Source organism: Pygoscelis adeliae, unplaced genomic scaffold (genome assembly GCF_000699105.1).
Source record: "Pygoscelis adeliae isolate BGI_AS28 unplaced genomic scaffold, ASM69910v1 Scaffold31, whole genome shotgun sequence".
Taxonomy (NCBI): domain Eukaryota; kingdom Metazoa; phylum Chordata; class Aves; order Sphenisciformes; family Spheniscidae; genus Pygoscelis; species Pygoscelis adeliae.
Window position 1 is genome coordinate 485,443 of NW_008824233.1, and position 27,475 is coordinate 512,917.

The 27,475-nt window shown below is 42.3% G+C and overlaps 1 protein-coding gene across 1 annotated transcript; it reads left to right on the forward strand.

Moving 5' to 3' along the window:
- Positions 1-449: 449 nt before the first annotated feature.
- UGT8 (UDP glycosyltransferase 8) lies at positions 450-27,150 on the forward strand. The gene is made up of 5 exons (XM_009334907.1): positions 450-1,274; positions 20,456-20,598; positions 23,196-23,272; positions 24,757-24,976; positions 26,630-27,150. Exons 1-5 carry the CDS (start codon positions 453-455, stop codon positions 26,991-26,993), a joined length of 1,626 nt encoding a protein of 541 aa, XP_009333182.1. The 5' UTR covers positions 450-452; the 3' UTR covers positions 26,994-27,150.
- Positions 27,151-27,475: the final 325 nt, after the last annotated feature.

The window sequence follows — 27,475 nt, forward strand, 5'->3', positions numbered from 1 at the left end:
GTTGTGCTTGTAAATATAATCCCAAATGTAGCAGGATCTAGCTTTCAGGGCTGACTTCAAGATCTCACAGCTGTTGGATGGCATCTGTAATTTGGACGCGGTGCACGCGGTATCTCTGTGGAGGGTACCGACCTCATTGTCTCAGTTGGTTTTGCTGCCATTTAATGCAGGTGCCCTATCGGTATCTGTGTTGGAAGAAGTCTCTTGTCTACCCCTAATGCCAGATGGGAGGGGAGGGGAAAAGGCAGATCTCGCTGGATACGAAGCGCTACCAAATGCACTCTGAAGCCTGGTGGCTCTCTTGTTCCTCGTGACTGCTGCAAAGGTGTCTTTGAAATAGGGAGATGTGATTAGCTTTCATGGGGCAGCCACATAATAACTTTTTTTAAATTCCCAGGTAGCATACAAACCTGTTTTCTGTTGATGTAATGCTTTTATTTCTCTTTTCAGCTATGAAGCCGTACGCTCCAGCTTTCATTCTCCTGTGGAGTGCTGTCGGGATAGCAAGGGCTGCCAAAATCGTTGTTGTGCCGCCAATTATGTTTGAAAGCCATCTTTATATTTTCAAGACTCTGGCCTCAGCCTTGCATGACCAAGGTCACCAGACAGTGTTTCTCCTCTCTGAGGGCAGAGAGATTCCTCCATCTAATCACTATAGACTTCAGCGCTACCCAGGGATCTTTAACAGCAGCACCTCGGATGACTTTCTCCAGTCCAAGATGAGGAGTATCTTCTCTGGGAGACTGACGGCTCTTGAACTGTTCGATATCCTGGACCACTATTCCAAGAACTGTGACATGATTGTTGGCAACCGAAACCTCATGCGTGCCCTGAAACAGGAAAAATTTGACCTGCTTCTGGTAGATCCCAATGAGATGTGTGGATTTGTTATAGCTCATCTTTTAGGGGTTAAATATGCTGTCTTTTCCACTGGCCTCTGGTATCCAGCAGAAGTGGGTGCTCCAGCTCCCCTGTCTTACGTTCCAGAATTTAACTCGCTGCTCACAGATCACATGAACCTATTTGAGAGGATTAAAAATACTGTTGTTTATCTTATTTCAAGATTTGGAGTCAGTTTTTTGGTTCTGCCAAAATACGAAAGGATAATGCAGAAATACAAGGTTCTGCCAGAACGGTCCATGTATGACTTGGTTCATGGATCCAGCCTGTGGATGCTTTGTACTGATGTAGCACTGGAGTTTCCAAGACCTACGCTACCCAATGTTGTTTATGTGGGAGGAATCCTAACCAAACCGGCCAGCCCTCTGCCAGAAGTAAGGTTTGCTGAGCTTTACAGTAATTTCTGTGGTATCTGGTTGACCTCATATGATGAGTGGCAGTTTTTAAGCAGTGAATTTCAAATGGGATCCAGTGTCTTTTGTTGTTGCTTGGTGAAATAGACCCTTGAAGTCACTGGAAGTAGCTTGGGGTGGTGGTGAGGGGAACTGTCAGACACAAACTCATCAAAATGAGTCTTTAGTGGTTGCAGGAAGTATTTTGCTTTTGAGTAAGGTGCTTAATGGTCAGTGGAGGGAAAAACAGCGCGTGCTGTCTTGGAAATTACATCTATAGCTTCTAACCAGGTGTGGGTAAAAAGGGGAAGAAGGGAGAACGGATGAATACTGCTTACGCTTGAAAAAGCCAGCTGATAGGTTATACTATCTAATTTCATGGTATTAGTGTTTTTATGGAGAGTTTGCTTCCCTTGGTTTGATAGGTAAAAACGTCTTTAAAACTAGGTGTATATATAAGCATGAAGAAACTGTGTATAGGCCGAGAGATGGAGATGATGTGAGTTGACATAAATGGCACCACTGCTGTACTCGGATATGAATTTTTACTCTACACTTACTGGCCATCAGGTACTGAACTTCAGACTGAAATAGTAATAGTGGCTGAATTGATTCCAGAAATCCTGGCTGCACAGATTAATGATTAAGCTTGGTTACTTCAGTGTACCATGTGATCTTTGATACCTGATATCCAAGAATGCCTCTGTTCAGCAACACAATGGAGAGTGACAGGCAGAACCAAACTTCACAGAAAACCATGTCACTTACACTTCTATTTATGTATCCATAAACAAATAGATCTGGAGTTGGAGGTGATTATTAATGGATGCTTCTGGCTGGGTGATAAATAGGTAGGTAGACCTGCAGTGCTCAGCAATTTGCTTCTAAAAACGCCTCGTTCAGCCTTTGCTTTTTGCATGAAAACTGCTAGGCCCACTTTTCATCTGTTTTAGCCTGAAAATTTGTTGTGGAAAGCTGGGGTGTTTTCGTTTTGTTTTTCTTTGTGCTGTTGGTAGTGTCTTGACTTAGCAGTACCTTTTTTCACCAACTCGGAAACAGACAATTCTCTGATTTGGGCTGCAGGATGCGGAGCATCTGAGCCGATTCCCTCATCTCTTTTTCCCTCCCCTGTTCAACTTTAAATGCACCTGAGCTGAATGAAAGCGGGCACTTGGATCGCACTCTGAACATGCTACTGGTTATATCCCAACATATGCTATTGTCTGTTCTCCAAGGTGTCATCAGAGATGGCCATAACAGTGCTGCTTCTAACTGGTTCTTCCTGTGTGTTTGTTAACGTGTTTGTGTTTAGAAAGTGTCAGGCTGCACAGATAGCCGGGGAAAGCAGACTAAAGGTAGCCCTGTGCTGTCTAAACAAAGTTCAGCCCTATTTTCTCCGGGAAAACCTTGCTGGCTGCATTGAGTTTCAGCTCTTCATTTTGCAAACCGGTATTTTCTTGTTCTGCAAGAAGAAAAATGTCTTTGTTACATGATAAATTTGGGCACTATGTCAACATTGTCTATTTTTTGTCTCTGTGAATTGGTCTTTAGGGTAAAAACTTAACTGTCCTCAAAAGCAGGTACTTTCTTTGCTGTAAAATGGAGCGGAAGAAAATAAAAGGAGCAGTTTTCTTTCAATGTTTTGCTATAGGGGGGTGTGTGTGTATAGATATATATTTGTACACACATATATAAATATATATTTGGAGCCTTTTGAGAATATTTTTCTGTGTACTTTCTAAATTTACTCTGGAACCACAGATGTGAACCTGTTACAATATCTTACGATGCAAGAAGGTGGAATAGTAAATAAAATGCTTAATATAACCAGACTGACAGTGACCTTGAAATAGACCTGTAGGTAGAGTACATGCTGGCAAATACTTATTACAGTGGGGCGGGGGGGAGAGGGGAATCCTGTAATTATTTGTGAGCTGAGGCATTATTTACCTTCTCTTCAGTTTTATTGGGCAATTCATTCTTAGTGTTCTAAGCACGGGAGTTGACTGAATGTGAGAGAGACAAAGTGAGTGTGTTAACCTTTTATCATATAATTTGTCCATGCCTAAACTGTTACGCATAATCCGCTGTGGTATGTACTGTAGGTAAATTATTGGGCAATCAGTTTGTTTTTACTGAACAGTTAGATAAAATTCATAACTGTTGCTTTATTCTGGCAGATTAAAATTGGATAGCTAGTGCTGCGACTGTTTTCAGCTATTGCGGCACCTCCAAGGCAGGAGCCTTTGCCAATTTGTTTTCTCCGGCTTTTAGCCTGGTGCATTAAGGTAAGCCAGAAGCAGAGCTGGTTTCACGTTTCTGTGCTGGGCTGGAAATGGTGATGCTTCAGGAGCTGCCTCGTAAACGAAAGCCATGTTCCTGCCCAGAGATGATCATCAGAAAAGAGGGGCACGTGGCTGGAGACAACAGCTTTAACAGACGAATTTAAGTTACTATTACAAGCCATTCAGGTCTTACATTCTCCAAAACTGCTTATAAGTAGCCTCATCCACTTCTTCTGTGATAGTATTAGCAAAAAAGTCAGTGTTGTTTTTTCAAGTCCAAAATACCTGCTTGACACAAAATACTCCGGCACCTCAGCAGTGGCACTGCTGCCTTGTTGGCAGAGTTTGTTATTGTTTGGCAGGTGGGGGGTGGGTGTGTGAAAAAGGAAAAAAGTAGTTTAACCGAATCAGAATTCCTGTACATAACTGAAAAGCTCTAGTTTTCTGCTAATAAGTAACATCTTAAAAAGAAAAGGCAGAGAGTAATAATTAAACAATCGAAGTGAAGACAAGGGTCAAGCCCTTTTAAACTGTTACAGGATGGCTGTTTAGTTCTGGGGGATGTGTTTTGTGGTTGCTCAGAGTCTGCATGTGTGTTTTCCTTAAACTTTCTTTAAAGAAAAGTTAGAAAAACACAGCTTTAAGGGGGTACTGAATATCCATGTCATGTAACAGTGTGTGTGTGTGTGAGGGGAAACAAACCTGACTCTTGCTTTGCTCTGCCCCTGTCCCATCTACATTAATATTTTGGTTCAGGGCAATGGAAGGGTTTTGTAAATCCCCCAATCATCCCCACTTCCGCCTGTGGGTTCCCTTTGTAGAGTGCTTTTGGTGCAGGTAGACTAGATTTATTTTGGAGGATGTTAAGCAGGAAGCTTTTTTTTCACCTGCGAACCAAATGCTTGCTGGTGTCTGATAGGAGACATAAGGGTCTGTAGCAGCATTTGGCATTTTGGAGGGCTTTAAGGGACGTGCTTCGTGGGGGGGACGCTCAGACCGGGGACCACAATAGACTATGTAGCCAAAGTCAAGCTGCTGGAGTGTCTATGCAGAGCCTCTGCTGTGCTGACACGGTGCTCAGGGAGGGGCAGGCTGCAGTCCCTGCTGGAGCTGTATGTTAGCTGTGCATCTCGTGTGTCACCTGTGAAGGGAACTGGTCTTACCGGTGTGTATCCTTACTGCCTGGCACGGATCAGAAACCAGCAGTAGCTGATCATGCAGTTAGCTCGTGTGGCAGGCATGACTTTTAGCTGCTGCTGACCTCTATAGCAATTATGGCTGCAGCGCGCAGCACCCGGCTGTGGTACGCGAACTGCAAATGTGTCTTTGGGTTGCAGCCTGCCCAGATGCCTCGGGAAGCCTTTGCCGGGCTCCAATCCTTCTTTTTGCTCTCCCGCTAAGGCTGCGTCCCGATGTCAGTCTGCGCTTGGCGCAGTGTCCCTCGGCGCGGCTGCAGTGATCAGCATGCCGAGGAGCGGGAGCCAAGAGCCAGCGAGGAGGGCACCGGGTCCTTTGGAGGTCACGGCTCTGCCGGGCTCCCTGCGGCGCCTTGCGGCATGGCGCGGGCAGCTGGGAGCTTTCTCCTCGGTTGTAGCAGGGTTAGTCTTGCCCTTCACAGAGAAGGCGGTGTGTCAGTCAGCGACTGAAATTCCCGATGATGGCAGATTTCCTCCTGTGCTCTTCTGATCCCTGCTGCAGGTGGATGAAGCTGAGCATAACTTGTGTCACTGTGTTTCATCGTGGTAGAAGGGCTGATCATTGCTTTGCAAAGCTCAGCGTAGGCAATAGACACAGCACAGTTAGGAGTCTTTCTGTGGTAGCTCGTGTGCTATTTTTGCTCGTTAAAGCATGTGGATTTAGACAGTTCTTCTTGTGTAAATAGCGTGCTCTGTAAAAGACAAGGAAATGGTTAATGTGGCTGCACCCATTACCCATAAGTGAATAAAATCTTACATGCACGTGGGAAAGACTCCAGGGTCTTTATAGTTAACTCCAAAAAGAGTGTATTTTGAATTGCACAGAGGACAGTGCAAGCAGAATTAGCCTTAAAAGATCAAAAGCTAGAGACAGACCAAATATCAAGTCTTTAAGGTCATGGCTGACTTAAACTATTAAGTGTACGGTGTTACCTGGTAGTATTTTCCAGATAACTGGCAGTGGCCATTAGGAAAGTAAAAGGCTCCTCTGCCTCTTATTACACTTCTCCTGAGGGGTCTTGTGAAGCTGAATGAAGCTGGCTTTTTAAAGTAACACACATTTTAAGAAACAATGGGGAAACCTCTGCTATGGTGTTTATATCTCGTGACTAGTTTGATACGTAGTTAGGCATTAATCAGCCTGATAAGAGATGTCCTTCAATCAGGGTAGAAACCCAAAAGGTGCTACAAGCTGCTGCCTTGGGAAATACCTGGTCCCTGGTGAGCGAGGGGGCAGAGGGCACTGGAAGACACCAGGCTTCTTCCCTGCAAGAAAAGCAGCTGAACAGTGTTTCAAAAGGATTCCCTTCCATCAACTCCATGATGATGTAGGTGCGTTTGGACATAGGTTGGATCCTGCGGTTTAGATACCCTTGTACTTGAGAGAATCTGTGGTAGTGTTTACAAAAAAAATAAATCGCAAACTAAAATGATGCAACCCTGTAGTTTTTAAGTGGAGCTGCTTCTCTTTCACATCTGCACAGCTTTTAAAGTTTCATAACTACCTCTGTGTAACGCAATGCGTTTTCTTCAACGCTGATCTCGAGGTACTTCTTTGGACTGAATGCCGTTTGTTCTTGATAGGAAAAGGGAAACAAATGGCAGTTCCTTTTTTTTAATTCTTCTGTACCTGAGTAAATTAAACTTATGCTGTAAAGGAGGGTGTTCACGTTTCAGAAGTAGAAGCTGTTCTTTCAGCCGTAGCTGTCAACAAATAATAATTACGGTAACATGCTTGTTCCTCCCTGTAGATCTCTTATCTAATCTTGTAATATATAGATCTAGATCTATGTAACAAATTGGTGGCTTTGAAATGTCTTCGCTAAAAAGTTGTCTTTTTTTTCCTGAGTCTTGCTGACAGATGTACGTTTATTAGGTGTCTCTTAGCTGATCCTGGTATTTATCTTTAAAATTGGGTGGAAGAAGAAAGAGATGTTTTATTCCTTCAATCAGATTTTTCTCCTTCATTCAAATTCAAGGACACTGTCTATAAGCTTTTGCAGACTGTAGCAATAGATTTTTGCGCATGGCCTAGCACCATCATATTATCTTTTTTAAAAGCTGGGGAATAGTTCTTTAGAGCTGCTTCTGACAGTAAATTTCTGGTGATGTGAAGCAAATCTAGAGCTGTTTTAAAATGCATGTAATGGTCGGCTGGGGAGGCAAAAAGTCTTTTAAGGATGATAGAGATTATGGGGCACTGTGTAAATTCTGTGCTGAACCATATGATCGTGTATTTTGGCTCTGAAAAATATTTCTACGTAAAGCTTCTTCCTTCCCAACAATTGATCTTTTGCTACGCAAGTAAGTCTTGCCTGAGCTCTTCAAGTACCCACAGTCATAAAACTGCCGTAGTCCCCAGCCTGAGATGTTACGCTATGGCTAGGTTGATTAACCATGTCTATTCCTGCTATACTGCTGCATTTTAAATTCAGGAAGATCCGTGACTCAGCATCTACCTGTGTAGTGTAAGACACGGGGGAAAAGGATGCAGGGCTGATTTTGGAAGTCAGTTAAGTATCTCCAGTAGAACTTGGTCAAGGCAGGCAGGTCCTCCAAGTACATGTGCCAAACGTAAGCTGGCATCCAGTGACCTGATGAAAAACCACCAAACCTCTTCAGCAAACCTGTGCTGTCCATCGAAAAGCAAGTTCACTTGGTGCGTGGATAGTGGTGTGAAGCGGCTATTTCTTCAGCTCAAATGGTTGTGTATATCAGGAATGGAAAACACAAGGTTCAGACCTTGGATGTTACATAGGTCAAATTATGAAAGTTAAAAGCAACAGAAGGTATTTTACTACATTTCTTAACCTCTTTGATTTTTTTGTAAGTAAATATAAGCTACTGTTATAAACAGGCTTTCTGACTTTCAGTATTCTAATTCATCATTTTCGTATTGGAATGCAGAAATCAACAAGACTTATTCACTTTGGTTATGTGTGGTGCTTTTAACTGTGAGTGTCACTTGCAAGTTTTTAAGACTGACTTGTATGTAGGACAAATAACGAGCTCGTGTTTCTTCCATGGTCTACTTCTCTAGCGTACTGTAGGATAATTTCTAACATTATGTAGAGAAACAGAAGATAGGAACTTATTTCCAAAGGCATACTTTGTAGTATTTGGAATGTGCTTGAGTTTGAACACCATGTTTGTATAATCTGGGAAATTGGGACATGTTCAAAGCTGACATTTAAGAGCAGCAAACCTAATTATTAATATTATTGACTTTCAAAAAATAATCTTTGTAATCAAGCCAACTTTTCTTTTCAGAAGTCCTAGTTGCTTAAAGGTTATTCAAGTGAAGTGGATAACTCGTGTTTGGCTAATAATCTGTTTGGGCATTTATATATGCTGTGGCTGGGTTAGTGTTGGGTTAGCACCCGTTGTTTGGGGTGGTGAGGTGTCTGTGGCGGGGCCCTCCAGGAGAGGATGGAGGCTTCAGAGGAGGAACCGAAAGTGACAGATGGGGAGGGAAAGGGACGGTCCCACGCCTGGCCCCCTGCCCCGGTGTTAGTGGCTGAGAGCAGGTGGTATGTAACTTTTTCTGTGGCGTGGCTTCAAGCACCTCTTACCTGACCTTTTGAAGTAGTGCTGGGAAAGTCAGTAATGTATCTTCAGCTTCTCTGCCTAAAAAAGCATCTGTCTTGCAAATAATGCCCTTCTCATTAAAAGCTTGCCTTCAAGGGAATCATAGTTTCAGGGAGTCAATTCATGTTTGGCTGAAACCTGGTGTACAGTAATTTTTTCAGTGCCCAGGTTTGGTGGCTGTACTTTACAGATGGCCTGAAGTAAAGTTGTCTTTCATATCCTGACAGGGAGTTTGTTGTGGGTCACAACAACACCTTGAACAGAAGTTCCGCTGTTAACAGTGTTGTCCTAATGCTTTTATTTTTTTGTTTGTTTTTTAAAACTTCTGAGTATGATTAACTTTTAACGCAGCAATACACCTCTGTAATTGAGTATTAACCTTCACCTGCTGTTTTGCTGCTGGTTGTAGCTCCATTCTGTCTCCCGGAGTTTTCCCGGGCTGTGCGCAGCCTGCCCAGGGGATGCTGCGGGGCAGCGTGCTGTGCTGCGGTCGGATAACCCTGGTCTGGGGAGGTGGAGGCAGATAACCTGGCAGCTGCTGCGGGGATTCATCCTGCGTAGCGCTGCGCTGCCCGCGCTGGCAGCCCTGCCTGCATCCAGACCTGGAGGGAGCAGGGGCCCCGTTAAGAGCTGAAAACGGGGAATTGCTCAGCAAGCGCCGCTGTGGTGCTTGGTCTCTCCTCATGCTTTTTGCACAAAGATGAGGGGGGACACGTGTAGATGGGGACCTCCTGACAGTTTCTGAGGGCAATTCTGGTCACCCTGAGCAAGTGGAGGAGCAGAAGAGGAGATTAGGGAGGTCTTATTGAAGGGTGTGAGATCTTGCCGCTTAACCGCAGGCTCAGAACCTTAAGCTTGTTAAAGAAGGGGTGATGACTGGTGGCCTGTTTAAAATATACACATATTTTTATAGAATATTTATATATTATGTGTGTGTATACATACACGCACATGTGTGTATTTATGTATTTATAAATATTGAAAAAAGAGAAGGGAGGAGGTAAGCTCCAGGGAGAAAGAAAAGCTATTTAATCTGAAGAGGAAATGAAGAAGAACTTGCTATTATTAAATCAAAGCTGGAGGCTAGAATTATATCTCCTACCATCCACAGAGCGCAGGTGTTGTACTGGAACAATGAAAGACAGAATTTCCCACCTAAATTAGTTTATAATGTGGATTTATGGATGGGGCTGTATGTCAGTATTTGTAATGCAGAGGTCTGGATTTAAAATTCGGCTTCTCTTCGATTTCCTTCTTACTGTATTCGCTGCAATTTAATTTGACCCGATGTTCTATAGATGGAGTAAGTAAAAACAGTCTCCATACTTAAAACTGTCTTTTCTTAACTGTCACTTGTGCAGCTTTTCTATTACATATGCAGCTACTGAAACAGTAGGAGGATTGGCAAAACCTTGCCTTGCATTTACGTTTAATAATCCTAAACTTCTCTGTGTATGCTTGCAAGTTATACGATTGAACTTCATGCTTAGGAAAGTGAACTTTTTTTGGTATTTTTTAACAGAATATTGCCTCTGGGGTCACGTCAACAAGGTTTTTAATTTGAATCCTGGATTTGAGGATACCTCTGCTGCACCTGCTACTCTATGCAGTGATTTTAATAACCTTCCTTGAAGGGCAAGCTTCTTATTTTCGACTACCTTCCGTTCATTTGAAAGACAAGGTTGCTTTCCCAGGGTGCTTGCCAAAGGTCCAGTGAGTAATGGATTTTTGATGGAGAGTATTGCATCAGGGAAGTACTTGCGTGGCAGTTTTCTGGTTGACCTCTAGATTTAGGTAGACTCTGTTCTCGGAGACTTCATTGGATATGCCTGTAACTCTAGAGAGGGCTGAGTTACAGGAGGAGAGACAAAGGCTTGCGGTACTGTATTCCTTGCCTGCGTGTTTGAGTCTGAATGTCGTTCCTCTTCAAAGTTAAATGGACTTAAACATTTTGTTGGTATTGGATGTTAAATGGGAAAAGGCAGTAGAGGTCAGGGACAAGAAAATGCAACATTTTAGATGTTGAAAAGCTTCATAAGGCTTTAAAGACCTTTTTTCCCCCAATGCATTTTGATAAGCCAAATATGCAGTGTATATATACCAAATAATTAGCGAGAAACATAAAAGGAAGAAGTCTGTATTTCAGCAGGGCTGATGAATCTGTGTCTAATATTATTGAAGAAGCACTTTATCGACAGCATGGTTAGATGAATATGTGATGACAGTGCACTTAGTAGTGCTTGGGGCCCTAATAGAAAACAGTGCGGATCTTGCAGTTTGTTTCCCAACCCAGAGCATTAGCATGGCTTTAACCAGCAAGAAAATAGAGGAATTCAGTCTAATGCCATAATCTGAGTATGCTTTTTAGTGTCTACAAAGTATTGTTTTTGGGATTATCTTATTCTATGCCAATATGAACTACAAAATACGAAAAAATAATGTGAATATTAACTGCATGAACTTTGTGTATGGTAGATCTCATGAATAGAATGAGATTTATCAGCATCTTAATAGTATACGGCGCAGGTCAGCCAACATGAGTATATCTAGGGAAGACAAGATGTAAACTTACTGAGATTTTACAAATACCCCACCTTTCTGTTTCATTTCTAGAAATTTCAGTTTGACCTCAGACAGCGGGCTAAATGGAGAGGAGAGGGGGAGAGACCAGAAAAAATACGTTTAGTTACAAGTTTGCAACAGAGGAAGTTGGTGGCTGACACCAACTTGTACCTGAGGAAAGAGAAAATTAACTTGCAATTAATCCAGAGGGAAATGGTGGGGTGGGGAAGGATCTTGTCCAGGTTGGGAGCAGCATGGGTGCTGTTAATTGAGCTGACTGAGCCCCGTGATATGAAAAGGAGCAAACCCTGATAAAATGGGATGAGCACGTTTGCCTCGTGGCCATTGCTTTTAAAAGGCAGGGATTTAGTTAGTGGAAAAATAACCTTCAGTGTGTGACACATGCGCTAGCCGATGCGGAGATGTTTGGCTGAGCCAGCAGAAGGCAGCTGCATGCGTTGAGTCAGGGAGGTGCAAGCCATCATCCTCTGCTCGGTTCAGTTGGGTGTTTGCTGTGCTGTCCCATGTCCTTTGCTTGTTAGAGCAACTAAAAAAAAAAACCACCCTGTTTTTGGTTGTAAACTGACTTACAAATTCATGGCAAGTAAATACAAACAGTTTACTTTGCCTAAAGTGAAGGCATTTCTCTGGGTTTGCTGTAGACTGACAAGTTATTTTCTAGCTTTCAGATTATATGATAGGACCCTGTTTGTTCAGTGATGGTAAAGGTCGTATAATAGCATCTATAAGACCTTTAACCGCCTGTGCTGAAACGTTGTTTTTTAGTAAAATTTGAAATGAGGTTAAAAATGTATTAGTATAGCATTTGAATATTTCACAGGAGAGAAGTACTATTTAGAAGATGCCAGAAAAGTTAGGACTCTAATAAAAATGGTCTGTGTACCTTTCTGTTTATTTATCAGTATCTCCTTTCTAAAGATCACTTCATGTGGCTTATTTATTTATTTTGAAATAGATCTGGTTTTGTCTACTCTAAGTAGCATTTTGTAGTAGAAGCTGCATAGTATGCCTGTGCTCTCCATTGGGGAACGGTGGTTTGCAACCATATTCAAAGAACAGACATTTGTGCTATTACACATTTGAATCGAGCAGCTGAACAGGGAAAGCTTCGGATATTAAACCCGGTTATGTTTGTATTTGTGTACTTTGTTTATCTGAAACGAAGCTCAGTATTAGGCACCACTGGTTACTGCCAGCTGGGTCCTCACTCTATAGTCACAGCTGTGCATTTAGCATCTAAGCCTGATAAGAATAGCTAATTAGAAAATCAAACAGAACAAAGCTCACATAGTAGGGGTGGCACAATAGCATTCCTGTCTGAGAATGGTAAAAAGATTTATTTTATTTTAGTTTTTTACTCCTCCCCTTCCCCCCTCGTGCCTATAGTACGGCATAGATCAATAAGTGCTTATTCTCCCTGTGCAAGCACAGGGAGAACCTCAATAAAAGACTAGTAGATACTCAAAAACCTTCACTCTTCAGTAACGTAGTGTCACACAGAAATCGTTACTCGTAGGCAACCAAACTCGGAAAAGAGAACAAGGCAAGGTCATAGTGTCTGTTCCTGTGCGAAGCTCGGACTGCAATAAATATTACCCACGTTGAAAAAGGAGAAGCCTGCTTAGGCAGCCTTTGAACAGTGTATATGACAAACTTAAGGCGGTGTTTTAAAAGCAAGCATGCAACTTCTGAGAGAGGTGAAATGGCCGCAAGGCCAGTCTGCTGCCATGTGAGAGCTCCCTGCCCAGGTAGCGAAGGGAATAGCAGCTGTCTGACTGCCTTTGCTTGATCTGTGCAAGTGCCATACCTCTCTGCGAGACCTGTAAGTGTGTTTAATTATCATCTATTGAAAGGGTTTAGAAAGTGCATCTGATGTGGAATACGGTTAAAGACGAATCGGTACTTCCTCTGGGACTCGGTGTGCCAGGATCAGTCAGTCAACATAAGTGAAACTAGAGATTAGAATGAACAGGTAGGGAGCTTCAAAAGAAAGTTCATCATTTCAGTCTCTTCTCCTCTGCTATTTTGCCCAAAGAACATGCATTTGCACACAAGTTAACGTGAAAACAGGCAGAGGCGTGACAGGGTTTGGTACAGTGTTGTAATTGGGGCTCTCTTAACCATTTCATACCTTAGCATGCATTGATTATTTTCTTAAATTGCTTAACTCAAGTGAAAATGGTAATGAATTAATGTATGTATTGGATGATATTTTGTTGGGGATGTGTAGAAAGCTATAATTGGATGACAACCAGAGTTCAGTTAGAAAACATTGTTCACAATTCAGTTCAGAAACTGAACACGTGGTAAAGTAGACTTGATGGGTTTTCTGTATTTCGCATGGGCTCTGAGGAGGTACTGTGCCTGGTGAGGAGATGGGAGTGGGCAAGAGGAGGTGTGATGTGTCTAGCTGTAGGTGCTCGGATTTATCCTTTGAATGAGCCTCTCCACTGATGGTTGAGGCAGCCTGGAGCCAACAGCCTCCCTCCCTCAGGTCACTTTTGTGAATACCTCTCCAATCCCAGGCTTTTCAGCTATGTTTAAGTGTCTTAAAATTTCTGGAAAATCCTGGTGTGCACCTGTGTATCCAGCTTAATACTTCATTAACGTCCGCTTGTGTTCAGTGTGACCTTGCAAAGAAGAGTAATTACATTTTTAATGTTTCTTCAGCTACAAGTTATGTGAGTTGCCTGATCTAAGTGTTTTCGGAAATTCTATTGAAAATTTTGCTTTCAAGTTCATCAAGGTTTGGGGGTTATAATTGTTTGAGGTTTGGTTCCTAGTTTGGAAGGGGAAAGCCAGGTCTCTGTTTCTAAGCTTCTGATCAGTTTGTCAAGTTTGCAGGGTAGCCTCAGCGAAACAAATGTCTGCTGGCAATGCTAGGACTTCAAGTAATTGAGGCAAGAGTTTTTCTTTCTACACAACAAAAACTGAGAATGCTTCTATTTGGGGGGAAGAAGTGATCAGGTGCTCTGTTATGGTCACTGAAAGAGAGAACCATTTAAAGAAGTGCTTGTCTTTTGAAAAGTTTGCATTAACTGTGGAAGGCAAAGGTGTTTCCTTCTCACTTCTCTGTTCACTTGAAGTTTGAAGAAGAGTTTGAGGAAGGCTCAGTAATGCAACTTGTCATGTAATAACCCCGCTCCTCAGACCTTTACTGTAAGTTTAGACCTCAAAAGTTGTAATTGCAAATATTAAGTATCTTTTCCTTTCATTAAAAAAATCGCACTGAATTACAGTGAACCTGAACCCTTAAACTGGGCAAAAGGAGGTCGCTTTCCTGCTGCAAGCAAGGAGAGCTGTAAGATGCTGCCCAAACAGGGAATGCTGCTTTTAATGAAGGCAGCTCTAATGACTCATCCTGACTCAGTGCATTTTCATACGATGCATAATTAGATCAGGAAGACAGAATGCGCTGGAGGTCAAAAGTGTAAGTGGATTTAAGGAAAAGAAAGGGGTGGATTCATAGGGGATGAGCCTAGGTGTCTGTGAAGCTTTTTAGCGTACAGTGTTGGTGTGGTGGTTTCATTAGGGCTGGTACTTGGGGTGTTAGGGCTAATACGGCCTTAACGAATGGAAAGGTAAGAAGGTGACTAAAGGCTATAGTGGCTAGATATGCTGAAATTGTAGGCAAACCAAATTCTGCTATGGCATCAGTGTGTTCTCTTCCACCATTCAGGTTTTGCGAGAATTGCTCAAAGGTTGTATTTTGCACTGCTCGTCCTGCATCACGGTCACTGTGGTGCGCTTCCTAAAGTAACCATTAGGAAGGTATATGTGTGAATTAAGTGATATACATAGCCATAGTAATAATGCTGATGAAGTATTTAGCCTCTTTCATGTGCCAAGATCATAGCCTGCTTTTTATCTACTGTGAGTATCACTTCTACACCTTGTGTGCCACAAAGAACAGGGAAAGTACCAGAAAATACTGAGCCTTTGTGCCATGGCCCAGCTAATTGTACCAGGACGTTCAGATCTATCTTGCAACCAAAGACCTGTGAACACCACTCACTTGGATTCAGTTTCGCTAATCTTCAGTTTAGAAAGTCTGTACTACAAAGCTGTCAGGAGAAATAATTATAAGAAGTTAAAGGAATAATGGACTCCCAGGTCACGAACTCGGGGAGCTGGACAAGGAGGCACTGTAAGTCCCCTGTTCTTTACTTCCTGATTTTTACCCAACTCATACATTTTTAGCAATGCTTAGTGATCCTATTTAATTAAGGCTGTGTTATGCCAGGAATTACACAGATGTATGCAAGGAGAACCCTTGTCCTGACAAGTCTGTAGTTCACTTTCTGCAGCCCATGCATGGTACTGATCCCCCACACCCCTCTGGGGAAGCAGATTGGAAAGGGGCTGCAGATCAGAAGGCAGGCAAGCAATTCCTCTTACTACCAGCACGATGTTAAAGCTTAAGTAAAATTAGGACAAATTTGAGTGGGGGGAAAAAAGAACCTTTCAGTTGATGTTAAAATACGACAAGCTGAGTTGAAATTCTTCTGGATCTTCTCGAGGTTGGCACAGGACAGTTTTGATCCTGACTGCGTGAAGAGTCAAAATCATATTCTTCCTAATTTAGCATCCTAAAAGAAACCCCGAGGAAAACTTCAAGTTCCTTTGTTTCTGATATGGGTTGGCCAGGCATCATCCAGCTCTGGTCTGGAAGCCCGTGGTAGCTGTGTAGGCTGTTGTTCTCTGAGCTAAGTCCCTGCCTGTTGCACTTGTACCTGTCGTTATGTACCTGTTGGATCAGAGCTGATTTGCACCTGACAACCTCGGAGCATGGCAAACCTCATTTCACTTGTCTCTTCCTTGTGTGGACCTGTCTGGAGGGGAAGCATGCCTGATTTCTGAAGTTAATTAAAATCCTTCCGTGCAAACTTCTGTTGCTTGGATCCCAGTTTGAGAGCTTGCGAGCGTGCATTTGTGTGTTGCCACACTTAGGACGTGGGTCAGGAGAGGGAGCGCTCGGATAAAAAGCTTCAGTTTATACAAAATAAAACAGTTTGTATTCTGTTGATTTTTATTTTCTTAATGTAATCCCATTTAATACAGCAAACAAATTCCATCTTTTCAGCCTGATGGCAGGGTCTTGTCTTGCCTGTCAAGAGGTTACGTTCCCCTTTGTACATGTTACGTTTCACTGAAGCAGTGGCATTACCTTCAAAGGGAAGGGTTACAAAGGTTTGGCTATGAAATCATCCATAATAACGTGAAGCAGGTTGCTTTGCTGTTGCACAAGGATAAAATGCAAAAGCCTGTTTGTAGGGTGACTCTAATTCCATGGTACATGAAGTTCCTTTCTTTTTTCCCTCTACATAAAATTCTAAATACTTAATAGCTATTTGTTATTATACATGTGGATTTTTGAATGCTATTTTAGAAATTCCATTATAAGGACATATTTTATACCTTCTCTATGTTTACATAATGATGTATAACTCTCATTATGTGAATACGTCAGAGTTACGAGGTCTCACGGAATTTCTAATTAAGCACAGAGGAGCAGTAGCCTTGGGAGCCATTCCTCAGCTAGAACAGACTGATCTGTAGCAGCAGAAACCATGTGTCTGACCAAGCATAAGTAGTCACGGGTAGGACTTCCCAATGCTGAATGAGAAATACTCGAGCAGTACTGCCAGCTATCCTGTTTTTGTCCTTATTAAAAAGCAAACATGCCTCCAGCTGGACTGCATGTCACTGATCACAACCGTTTGGGCCCCGCAGTTCAGCCAGTTTTCAGTCCCACCTCACTGTCCATTTGTGTAGCTAGCACCTCATCAGTTTGCCTGTGAGGCTGTGGTGGGAGGCAGTGCTGAAAGCCTTGCTCGGGTCAAGGTAGGTAACATCCACTGCTCTTGCCTCATTCACTGAGCCAGTGTTCTCACTGTAGAAAGCTATCAGGTTGATCAAGCTGACTTTCCCTCCATAAATCCATGCTGACTGCTCCATTAATGTTGTCCTTAGTATGTTTGGAAATGACCTCCAGGATTATTTGCTCCATCGCCTTCCAGGGATCAAGGTGAGGCTGAGCAGCCCATTCCCTGAATCCTCCTTCATGAAAATGCAAGTGATGCTTGCTTTTTCTTCCACCCCCTGCTACTTGACACCTCCCACCCCCCAGGAATCTTCTCCAATTGCCCTGACCTTTCAAAGATAATCAAGAGTGGCCTTGCAGTGACATTGGCCAGCTCCCGGTCGCCTACTGGCACTTCTGGCGGCATCCTATCAGGTCCTGTATACTTGTGTATGTCTGGTTCATTTAAAAGTAGCCTAGCCTGATCTTCCACTGAGGGTAGGTCTTCCTTGCTCCAGACTTCCCCTTTGGTCTGAGGGACCTGGGATTGCTAAAGGACGGTCTTACCAGTAAAGGCTGAGACGAAGAAAGCGGGAAGTACCTTGACCTTTACCATATCTGTTGTCACCAGGTCCCTTGCCCCATTCAGCAGTGGGCCCATGCTTCCCCTAGTCTTCCTTTTGCTGCTCACGTACCTTGCTGCCCTTCATGTCCCTTACCAGATTAAGTTGCAAATGGGCTTTGGCTTTCCAAACCCCATCCCTGCAAGCTCAGGCAGTGCCTGTATATTCCCCCCCAGGCCACCTGTCCCTGTTTCTACCTCACGTATGCTTCCTTTTTACATCTGAGTCTTGCCAGGAGTCCTTTGTTCATCCTCCTGCCGCCTTGGCTTAACTTCCCACTCATCAGCGTGGACTGTGCTTGAGCTTGGAGCTGATGCTTGAATATCAACCAGCTCTCCTGAACCCCTCTTCTCTCCAGGGCTGTATCCCACGGGATTCTTCCAAGCAGGTCTCTGAAGAGGCTGGAGTCGGTTCCCTTGAAGTCCAGGAGATGCCGCTGTCTTCCTTGTCCTCTCAGTATCCTGAAATCCTCCATCTCATGGTCACTGCAGCCAAAGATGCCCCCAGTCTTTGCATCCCAGACAAGGTCTTCCTTGTTTTGTATGCATGAGGTCCAGCAGAGTGTCTCCTCTTGTTGGCTTCCTGAGCACCTGTGTCATGGAGTTGTCATCAAGAAGGCACTCCAGAAACCTCCAGGTTTCTGCCCCTCTAGGAGGTATTGGGGTGGGTGAGGGCCCTAAGAAGACCAGAGCCTGTGAATGTTTGGCTTCTTCCAGTTGTCGGAAGAAAACCACCTTGTAACAGGTGACTTCAGCTCTCGGAATATAACTTGATCGAATGTCACAAATGGGCAGAGCGCTGTCTTTCACAGCATGGTACTTGATTGCTTTTCAGAATGGTTTGTCCTAGAGCCCGCAAAAGGTTATTTTCTATTTAGCATTTAAACAACAGATAGGAAATAGTTCAAGATGTAACTGGTTGAACCACTAAGTAAAAGTGACTATAATATAATTACATTTGCAACATGCCTTAGGTCCTTAAGTAAAATTCAAGGACAAACTTTAAATAAATCATGAAACCATTTGGAAACCTTCATGTCAGAAGTTCAGCCTGTAATAAAGGATTCAGCTTCGGGGCAGGTCACAGACACTTCCCCTCCTTTCCCTTCCTCCCACTCCCCCCACAGATGTGGAAAAAAATGGAAAAAGAAAGTGCACTGGAAAAGGATGAAGAAAAATGAAAAAGCGTGGATTCTAGAGAAAATGGAAATCCCTTTTTCACTGCATAGCAGAGACTAGCGTACAACCCCCAGTGTAACGTACAGGTCTTTGTTATGCCTCCTGGTTTTTGTAGTAGCTTTTGTGGTTTTGTGCTCAGATACAATAGCACATTTGCTATTGTACTGTATAATAGCAGTACTCTATTACTGTCTGGCCTGCTATTTATTACCAGGACAAGAGGTGCATTGTGAACAGGGCTCTTGATTTTCCTTTTACTCACTTCCTATTGCTGTACTGATGTTGAGCAGGCTTATGCCTAAATTTGGTGAGACCAGAATTAAGAAATGTAAGTTACTCGTCGGCAGACTGACATATCTGTGTCAGTGGTATAATTTTCTAGTTTCCACTGCCAACAGTTGCATTGGAAAAATAGAATTTAAATCTACATTTCCAAAAGCAAAGGGTACGCTGAGGCTTTTACTGTTTTTCCCATCTTTTTTTTTTCCCCCTCCCTGAAGCCAAATGACATTGTTCTTGTGTCCAAGACTTGTTTTAGCTGACAGCTCTGCTCTCTGTTGTATGCTAGGATGGTTTTTCCTCCCACCCTGCAGAGCCCTGCTGTCCCGGTGGCGGTCGGTAGTGGTGTCTGCTGGCTTGCCTTGTCACCGGTGACACAAATCCCGTTTCCACCAAGTCAGCCCAGGGGTTTGGGTGTTGCGATCTCCTTTGCAACTTAACTGGGACTTGCCCGAAGCATCAGCAGTGAAGGAATTACCTGTGACTGGACCCAAGGCACTGAGGTGTTTAGCCATAGTGAAACCCTGGGCCAGCCATGGTTGTGCATAGGGCGTTCCCCCCAGTGACCACGTGTGGGCTGAGCACCTCTTGGTGACAGCCCCAAAGCCCTGTGCAGCAGAAGACAGGGGGCCTGATCCTGCCGCAGAAGAAGCGTCGCAGGGTGCCCTGCTGTAAAAGCTGCTGCCTCTGAACTTGAATCTCATGGCGTGGCCGTCAGGTTACCCCCCAGGAGACTGATGTTGGCTCTGCTTTTGGAGTACTTCTGAGCAGTGCAGTACTGCAGACCTTTGCTTTCAGGGTTGTTGCCTGCCTTGCCTATGTTGAGGCAGCCCTTGAATCAAGAGGGTCAGCAAAAATTGTGTTGCAAGAGGCTCGATTTCAGAGTACTTAAAGGAGGAGGATGAGCTTAAGGATGTGAAGGGCTTTGGCCTTTGTTACACTTGCGTATATTTAATGTAATACTGGTAGTGCTGTGGAAGAGGCACGCAGATAGGTCTAAGAAAGATAAAGTATATAGAGCCAAGAAAGAGGGACATCCAGCCTGTACTTGCCATACAGATGCAGTATTGTTCCTTGCTCCTTGAAATATTGGAGCAGTGGAAACTGAAGGTGTTTCTTTCTCTGGCTTCTTTCAAGTTGTGTTTATTATTTTTATAGAAAGGAAATAAAACCAACCCTTTTTGAAATACACTTGCTTTCTTTAAGGCTAAAAATCACACAGTTGAGTCCCAGACTTCACTCATGTATTTCCTGTGCTGTATTTCCAGGCTGGTACTACAAGATAGATCTATTTATGTTTTGCCGAGTTAAAACGTAATGTGTTAACATGTGAATGTGTGTCAACTGATCGGTTAAGAAAGGACACATTGTCTTATGAAACTGGTTGTTAATACGGAAGCTAAAACAAACCCGGAAGAATTTGGCTGTTTGTAGCCTGAACTGTGGATTCTGAATCATCGAGTCATTGTACTCGATAACTTCTTAAAATGTTTGACTTTTGAAACATGGCTTGCGAAGTAATGTCATGACCAATGACTGTTCTTGCTAAGCAATGGTTGTTTAATCTGCTTCTGTGGTTTACCTATGGTTCTACAGTGCTCAGTATAAACTTTCACTTTTCACAACAGGATCTCCAAATATGGGTGAATGGTGCTAACGAAAATGGCTTTGTCCTCGTCTCATTTGGAGCTGGGGTGAAATACCTGTCAGAAGATATAGCAAATAAGTTAGCACATGCTCTGGCGAGACTGCCTCAGAGGGTTATTTGGAGGTAAGTGCAATGATAGATGTACTTGGGGTGATTTGAAGCATGCTCATTTCTTACTGTGCCATCTTGATCTAGAGTTGCAGGAGCTGAAATTGAGACAGTCTGAGTGGCACAGAGGACCTGACTCTTTTGAAAGACTCATTTGTGGAAATGTTGCGGTCCCCTGGTAATAAGGAGGAGCAATGATTTTGTGGCAGAATAAGGCGTAGGTTATACTCCTGTCCTGAGTTTATAGCCTAGAAGGATTGCTGACAGTGAGAAGAGAGTCCGAGGTTATAACATTTGTGACATACTGTCATCATTTCTGATAAAGAAGCCACCGTAGGGAGCAAGAATGACAGCCTGCTGATTTAATCCTAGGTTTTCTCCTTTATCTTTCTTTTTTCCTTTTTTCCTCTCTTTTTTTTGGGTTCCTTCTCCTCTTTTATCTGTGAATATAGACTTTCATAATTGCTCTTCTCATTTGTCTTTATCTGAGAAATTGGAGGCAGAAAAATCTGCAGGAGTAAAAATCAGTAACAAGCTTTTTTGGCTCTAAAAACATCTTGAGTGGCTCTCTAAACTTACTGTAAAAATCCAAGAACTGTTTAGTCAGCTCTGCTTCATATGGAGCGTCGCTCGAATATAATTTAGAGGAGTTCATGTGAACCATTGGTTTCCAAATAATCAGTGTCTTACAATTTGACTGCTGTCCTTGCTGCACTTTCGGAGTTGTGTTAGCAGTCTTTTTAGAGTCCTGTTCCCCACCATCTCTTAGGGACCGTTTTCATCGCTGTGTATAATTGAAATAGTGAACCCCACTAATGAACAGGAACATGGAAATTCTTCAGGCCGTTGCACAGAACCTTTGGTAGTTTTAGTAAAGATCTCATCAGTTTTTGTTTGGGGTAGAGCTGCTCTATGTTTGTTCCTTATGAAACCTGCAACACTGCTTGGCTTATAATTAATTGTTAGTCCCACTTGATCTTACTGCTTTTCTCTTGTTTTATTCTTTTATTGTGTTTTCCCTGGTATGTTTTTCTGTAGGAAGTATCCACTTCCTGTAGTAAATAAATAAATTTGAATGGATTTTTCTCGGGGATAACTTTTTTAATGCAAAAGCAACAATTTCAGTTGAAGCCACCTTTTAAAATGTTTAATTTTCCTCACTCGTATTTCCTTACCAATGCTTTTTTGTTTTTCGTTTTGTTCTGTTTTTATCTGCAATCTATCTGCTGAACGTCTTTTTGGATAAGGGAACCCACCTGCTGTTTCTTTCCATCACGATTTGTGGAATGGAAAGGCGTCCCTGGGACTAGGTGTAAGACGTGGTCTTTGGGAGAGCTGAGCAAGTGGTTTTCAGCCACCCCAGTGGGAATTTGAGATCTATAATTAAATACCTAAATACAAAATTATGGGTCCAACTTTACTGTGACTTTTTTTTTGTTCTTCAGATCATTGACCTATAGTCTGTTGGATGCAGATGGTTTTTATACTAGGTATTTCTGAAAATGAGAAAGGTAGTACTGCTTGGCAGTCTTATGTCACAATGCCAAATCAAGAAAATCTTTGTAGTTCTTTATACGCTTCTGATTGTGGAGTACCAGTACCAGTTTATTTGCTTTTGTATAAGTTATCATAAATAACGTAGGCTTTTTTCCAACATGTAGAATGTACAAGCCAGTTGTAAAGATGTATGGCTTGCTTAATTGGGAATATGTAGGTGATTCTTTATGAAGTTATAGTTCTAATGCTCTCTAATAACCAGAATATTTTTAAGTTGTTTGATGGAACTGTCACAACACAGTTCTATCCTCTAGTAGTCACTGGTAATTTTTTCACTCTTTTCCGTTTAGAATATATTTAGCTTTCTATATTAACTGCATATAACATTAATATGTAAATCAGTTTGTACTTTGAGCCTGTATTTTATGGGCTAAACTTTTCCAGCAACCTCAGGTGAGCAAGACGTTGCCATTGGGTTTCAGGCAGTTGAGCAAGTAAGGCAAATACACTTGTCTCACAGTCTGATCCCAAACTTTTTATCAATAGCTTCTTGCCTCGTAAGCTGAGCTGTCAGCCTTTCCCTTCCTGGTATTAGTAACTCCTTTTAAAATAAGACAGTGTAGATTATCAATAGCTGCAGGAAACTGGCCAACTGAAAGGGAATGCCTTGTGTTGATGGTAGGGATTATTATTTACGTGCTGCTGATGGGATGTTCTCGGTGGAGTTATTTATCTAGTACCAGCCAGAGTTTCCAGTACAGCAATGGGCTCGGAGCCATGGGGAGGTTATGAAACCTCCTGCCAGTCCCAGTGGTAAGTGTTATATATGCTTTGAGAAGGAGCTATGTTGCCATTATGTTATAGAAAACATTGCATTTCAAGCCAGTTTGCAAGGAAACTGAATGATGAAAACATCATGAAGTTGGAAGTTACTAGCTATTTACAGCATTTTGGTTGAGCCTATTTTGTGTTCTTGTAATAGTGAGTAAACAGTATCCCCATGTAACTGCAGATCTGCTTAGGGCTCATGGATCATTTGGTTTGATTCTCTGGTTCGAGTTTATCGATTTTGGAAGTCTTGATAACTCAGTTTCAATTTGATTTTATTGGTTTAGGTTTTCAGGAAACAAACCAAGGAATTTAGGCAACAATACGAAGCTTATAGAATGGTTACCACAAAACGACCTCCTTGGTGAGTATCTATTTTGATCATACATTGCTTATTCTGACTTGAGTTCAGGTTGTTCTTCCAACAGTATGCTACTAAATTACCAGTCATCATGAATCTAGGATAATTTCTGTAATGGAAGTCATAGAACAAGAATATAGAATGCGTCGGAATTTCAAGATGACGAAATCAAACACCTTTCTGATGTTAATTATCTTTCCCTGGTAGTAACTCCATTTTTTCCTTAACTTAATGTGTAGAGAAGGATGTAGTTATTCCAAAGACTCTTTGGCCTAATAAATGGGAAAACTTTCTGACGGGTGTCTTCTATACCGTGGGAGCTATACAGTTAGAGGAAAAAATAATTATTAAAGATAAATAAGTAGGGATTTTCTTGAATCTGCTATTTTAGGGAACTGATGACTCACTTTTAATTTCTCTGTTATGAAAAAGCATGGTATGGTGTTCAGTGGTCTCTTCATGGAAGAGTCACAAAACTGAGCGTACAAGATTTGTTCACATTGCGTCAAAACAAGATTTAGGGGGTCTGTTCGTACTGCTGTATACATACCCATTTATTTTTCCTCCAAAGAAAGCTCTAACAGAACTTGGGCATGTGTTGCAAGCTGATAATAACCTTTCTGTTAACTAAGCTGAGGTGCTTTGGGTTCTCTTAGGTGCAGAGGTGAAACTTGATATTCCTCCACCTTTTGGTAAAGACCATGTTAGGGTCTATGTATCTTACTTTTCCCTTCCTTCCCAGTCGAAGGGTAGCTGAATACATTGCAGATCCGAGACGCCACAGAATGTTTATGGTTGGCTCTGTGGGATACCTGGATGTTTGTGGGTTCGCAAAACAGCCCCAGTACTATGATGGGCGCTGATGAATGCGTTAAGCGTGTGTGTCAGCTAGAGTATTTATCATAACGTAGTGATTAGGCAAATGACTTTTAAACCGGGTAAATTTGTTTTGGTTACTAAATTGCTCTGAGGCAGTCTCATTTTCCCATTACATAAGGTTATCATTATTGTCAGATCTTGCTAGCCTGAAGTAAGGTGTGTGAAGCTTTAGAGAGAATGTAGCATCAGTTGTCCTGTCATTAAATAGCTTGTATTTCGTATGAATAATGAGGAAAAATGCTCTCTCCCTGGCTCATTTGTACTGCTAAGCTGGTTGTAGGCACCACCTGCAGCGACTCAGGAGTAAACAATGTATATTAATTACTCCATTAATAATTTTACACAACTTGCATACGTGAGAATTTTCTTTGCATTGGCTGTTACTCCTCTCTTAGTGTCTAAGGAAATCATCTAATGCATGTGAAATTTCAGTGGAGTGGGTTTAAGGAGGACTTCAGAACAGGTTGCGTTCATTTTTGCCTTCCTGAATTGCAGCCACAGAAACACGGTGGTAAATGTGTTGTACCCGGTTGCTTCAATAACTTTACATTAAGGACGTGTAAATGTGTTTTGGTTTTTTTTAATCTTCATGCCTCTTCTGTTTTCAGGTCACTCTAACATTAAAGCTTTTCTTAGTCACGGAGGTTTGAACAGCATTTTTGAAACCATGTACCATGGGGTCCCGGTGGTAGGGATTCCCCTTTTTGGAGACCATTACGATACTATGACTCGCGTGCAGGCCAAAGGCATGGGAATATTGTTGAACTGGAAGACTGTCACTGAGAACGAATTGTATGAAGCCCTAGTAAAAGTTATTAATGATCCCAGGTATGGAATGAGCAATTGTTTCTTGCTTTTATGTTATTGTTATGAGATAAATATGCATGTACAGAACCTTTGTGCAAGGGAAAAAAAACCTGCATGTTGGGATTTATTTGTGTGTACAGTTGGGGCAAGTCTTTGGATGGTTGTCTCATTTCACAAGATTACTCAATTGATCAGGCTTCTGTGTAGGTGCTAAGCTCGTTGCTCAGCGTACCAAAACTCAATTGTCTCATTTGCTTTTTGTGACAGTTGCCATGTGAAGGGCAGAAGGGTTATAGAAACAAACCTGTCCTGACTTATTCCTTGCTGCAGACCAGTGTCTCTCTGTGTGTGTCTTGATTACTCCGTATTTAGCAGTCTGTCTGTTGTGCTGCCTAAGGGGCCTTGGAGCAAAGTACACCTATACGATTGTAGGGTGGCATGTTTGGATTGTAGCTAAAAATATGGAGGTGTTCAAAAAGAGTGACTCTTTTCTAAAGTCCTGTGATTTGATTTAAAAAAAAAAACAAACCCAATAAATTTTCCTGCTCTGGCTAGTAATACCTCTTAAGGTCAGGAAGGTCATTTGTGTTTGTTGCAATGACAATATTCTAACAAATTATTATGAATATGAGGACTCCAGTCTGTTTTTTGTAATTTTTTTTTTTGTTACTCAGAATAAGTAAAAGCCCATGAACTGGGTTCTGGAACTCTTTCTAATTCCAGCAAACGAATTTGCTCAGGGGTATTAAAGTGCGAGGAGAGTCACTTCCCAAGTTTGTTCCGAACTGTTCTGTTTTAAACATCTGCGATGTTCAGACCATCTCCAGATTAAAAATAATGATGTGTTAGCTGGTGGTTTATCGTATTGGGCTAACCGCAGTTTTGGAGGACGGTGCTGACAATGCTTCTTGCTTGCATGGGAGCAAAGTCTTTAAGTGGCGCTTGCCTTGGGAGAGGAGAAGCCTGTAAGGAGCGAGCAGCAGAACCACAGCAAAGGGGAATGTTGCTAAAGAGATCTCGATAACATCAGTTGCATCACCTTTCCCTTGTGCAGTTATCCTTAGTAGAAAGGCAAGTCCTGCCTCAATAACCTGTTGACCCTGCAGCTGCGGTGAGGGCAGAGAGGAGGAATTTGACATGATCGGCTGCTGGGGACGGCCTGTTGAGAAAAATAAAAAGTTTTAGGCTGAGCTCCGGACCCAAGCGGAAATAAGTCTGTTGCGCAATCAAAACCGAGTTTCTCGCTTTGTTCTGTGTTTCTCTAGTAATTCAGTTGCACAATGACTTAAATGAGTCGTGCGTTAGGGTATGTTGCCATTTTACAAATGTGTCTCGCTGGATAGGATTCATTTTGGATTAGATAAGATTCCCCTCCGGCAGCAGGTCAGCTTGGCTCCTCATAGCTTTGCGGGAGGGTGGCTTTCTGCCTTTAGTCACGCACGGGTCTGCTTTTCTAGTCATTCTTCATCAATGAGCTGTAAGGACTGATTTAAAGACAGATTATCTGCCCTGCCTAGCCCTCTGTACGCTGGTGGCTGCGAGAGTCCTGCGGTAATACGCTGTTTGATCTGAAGAGGCTTAAGTATATTTCTGTGGTTGCAGGCTTGCGCGGCTCAGAGCGCTGACGACAATTTTTCCTTTCTTCCCTTTTCTTTCTTTCTTTCTTCCCTGCAGCTACCGGCAGCGGGCCCAGAGGCTGTCTGAGATCCACAAAGACCAACCTGGTCATCCTGTTAACCGGACTGTATACTGGATTAATTACATCCTCCGTCACAACGGAGCCCAACATCTACGTGCCGCTGTTTACAGCATCTCTTTATATCAGTATTTCTTACTGGATATTGCCTTTGTTGTACTAGTGGGTGCTGCCTTACTTTATTACATTTTGGCCAGGATAACAAAATTTATCCGCAAACAAAGCAAACATCTTTGGTCAAATGATGAACATAGTGCTGTTAATGGACATTACCAGAATGGGATACCAAATGGCAAGTATAGAAGAAATGGCCACATTAAGCATGAAAAAAAGGTGAAATGAGCCAACCGCCCCCATGTAAAGTAGTAATAAATCAGATCAGTAATCGAATTTTATCGCTGTAACTTAGTCTAACAACTACTTAAAACCTCAATAAGCAGTTCTAACACTCCCCTTCAGTATGTAATATTATGTGACAAAATTCTACGGAACTAAGAAAAGTCTCTTAAAAAAAGCAAGCACAACCTAAAAAGGAAAATATTTTATTCTTAATACTGATGCAGAGAGGTTATTTTGGCATTGAAGTTTTTAGAAGCCTTAATTCTCTAAAGTTATACAATGACCGTATTTATGAATTTTCAGTTTTCAAAAGCTACATATGTGTGTCCCAAATGAGGAAAGGTTTCTTTTTATTTGCAGAGGTTTTTTCCTTTTATTTTTTTATTATTTTAATATATCCATCTTTTAGCTGAGGGAACTTTAGTGCTAGCTCTGTTTCCTTTGTTGAAGGTTCAACGTGTTGTGTAAGAATGCTGTTTAAAAAA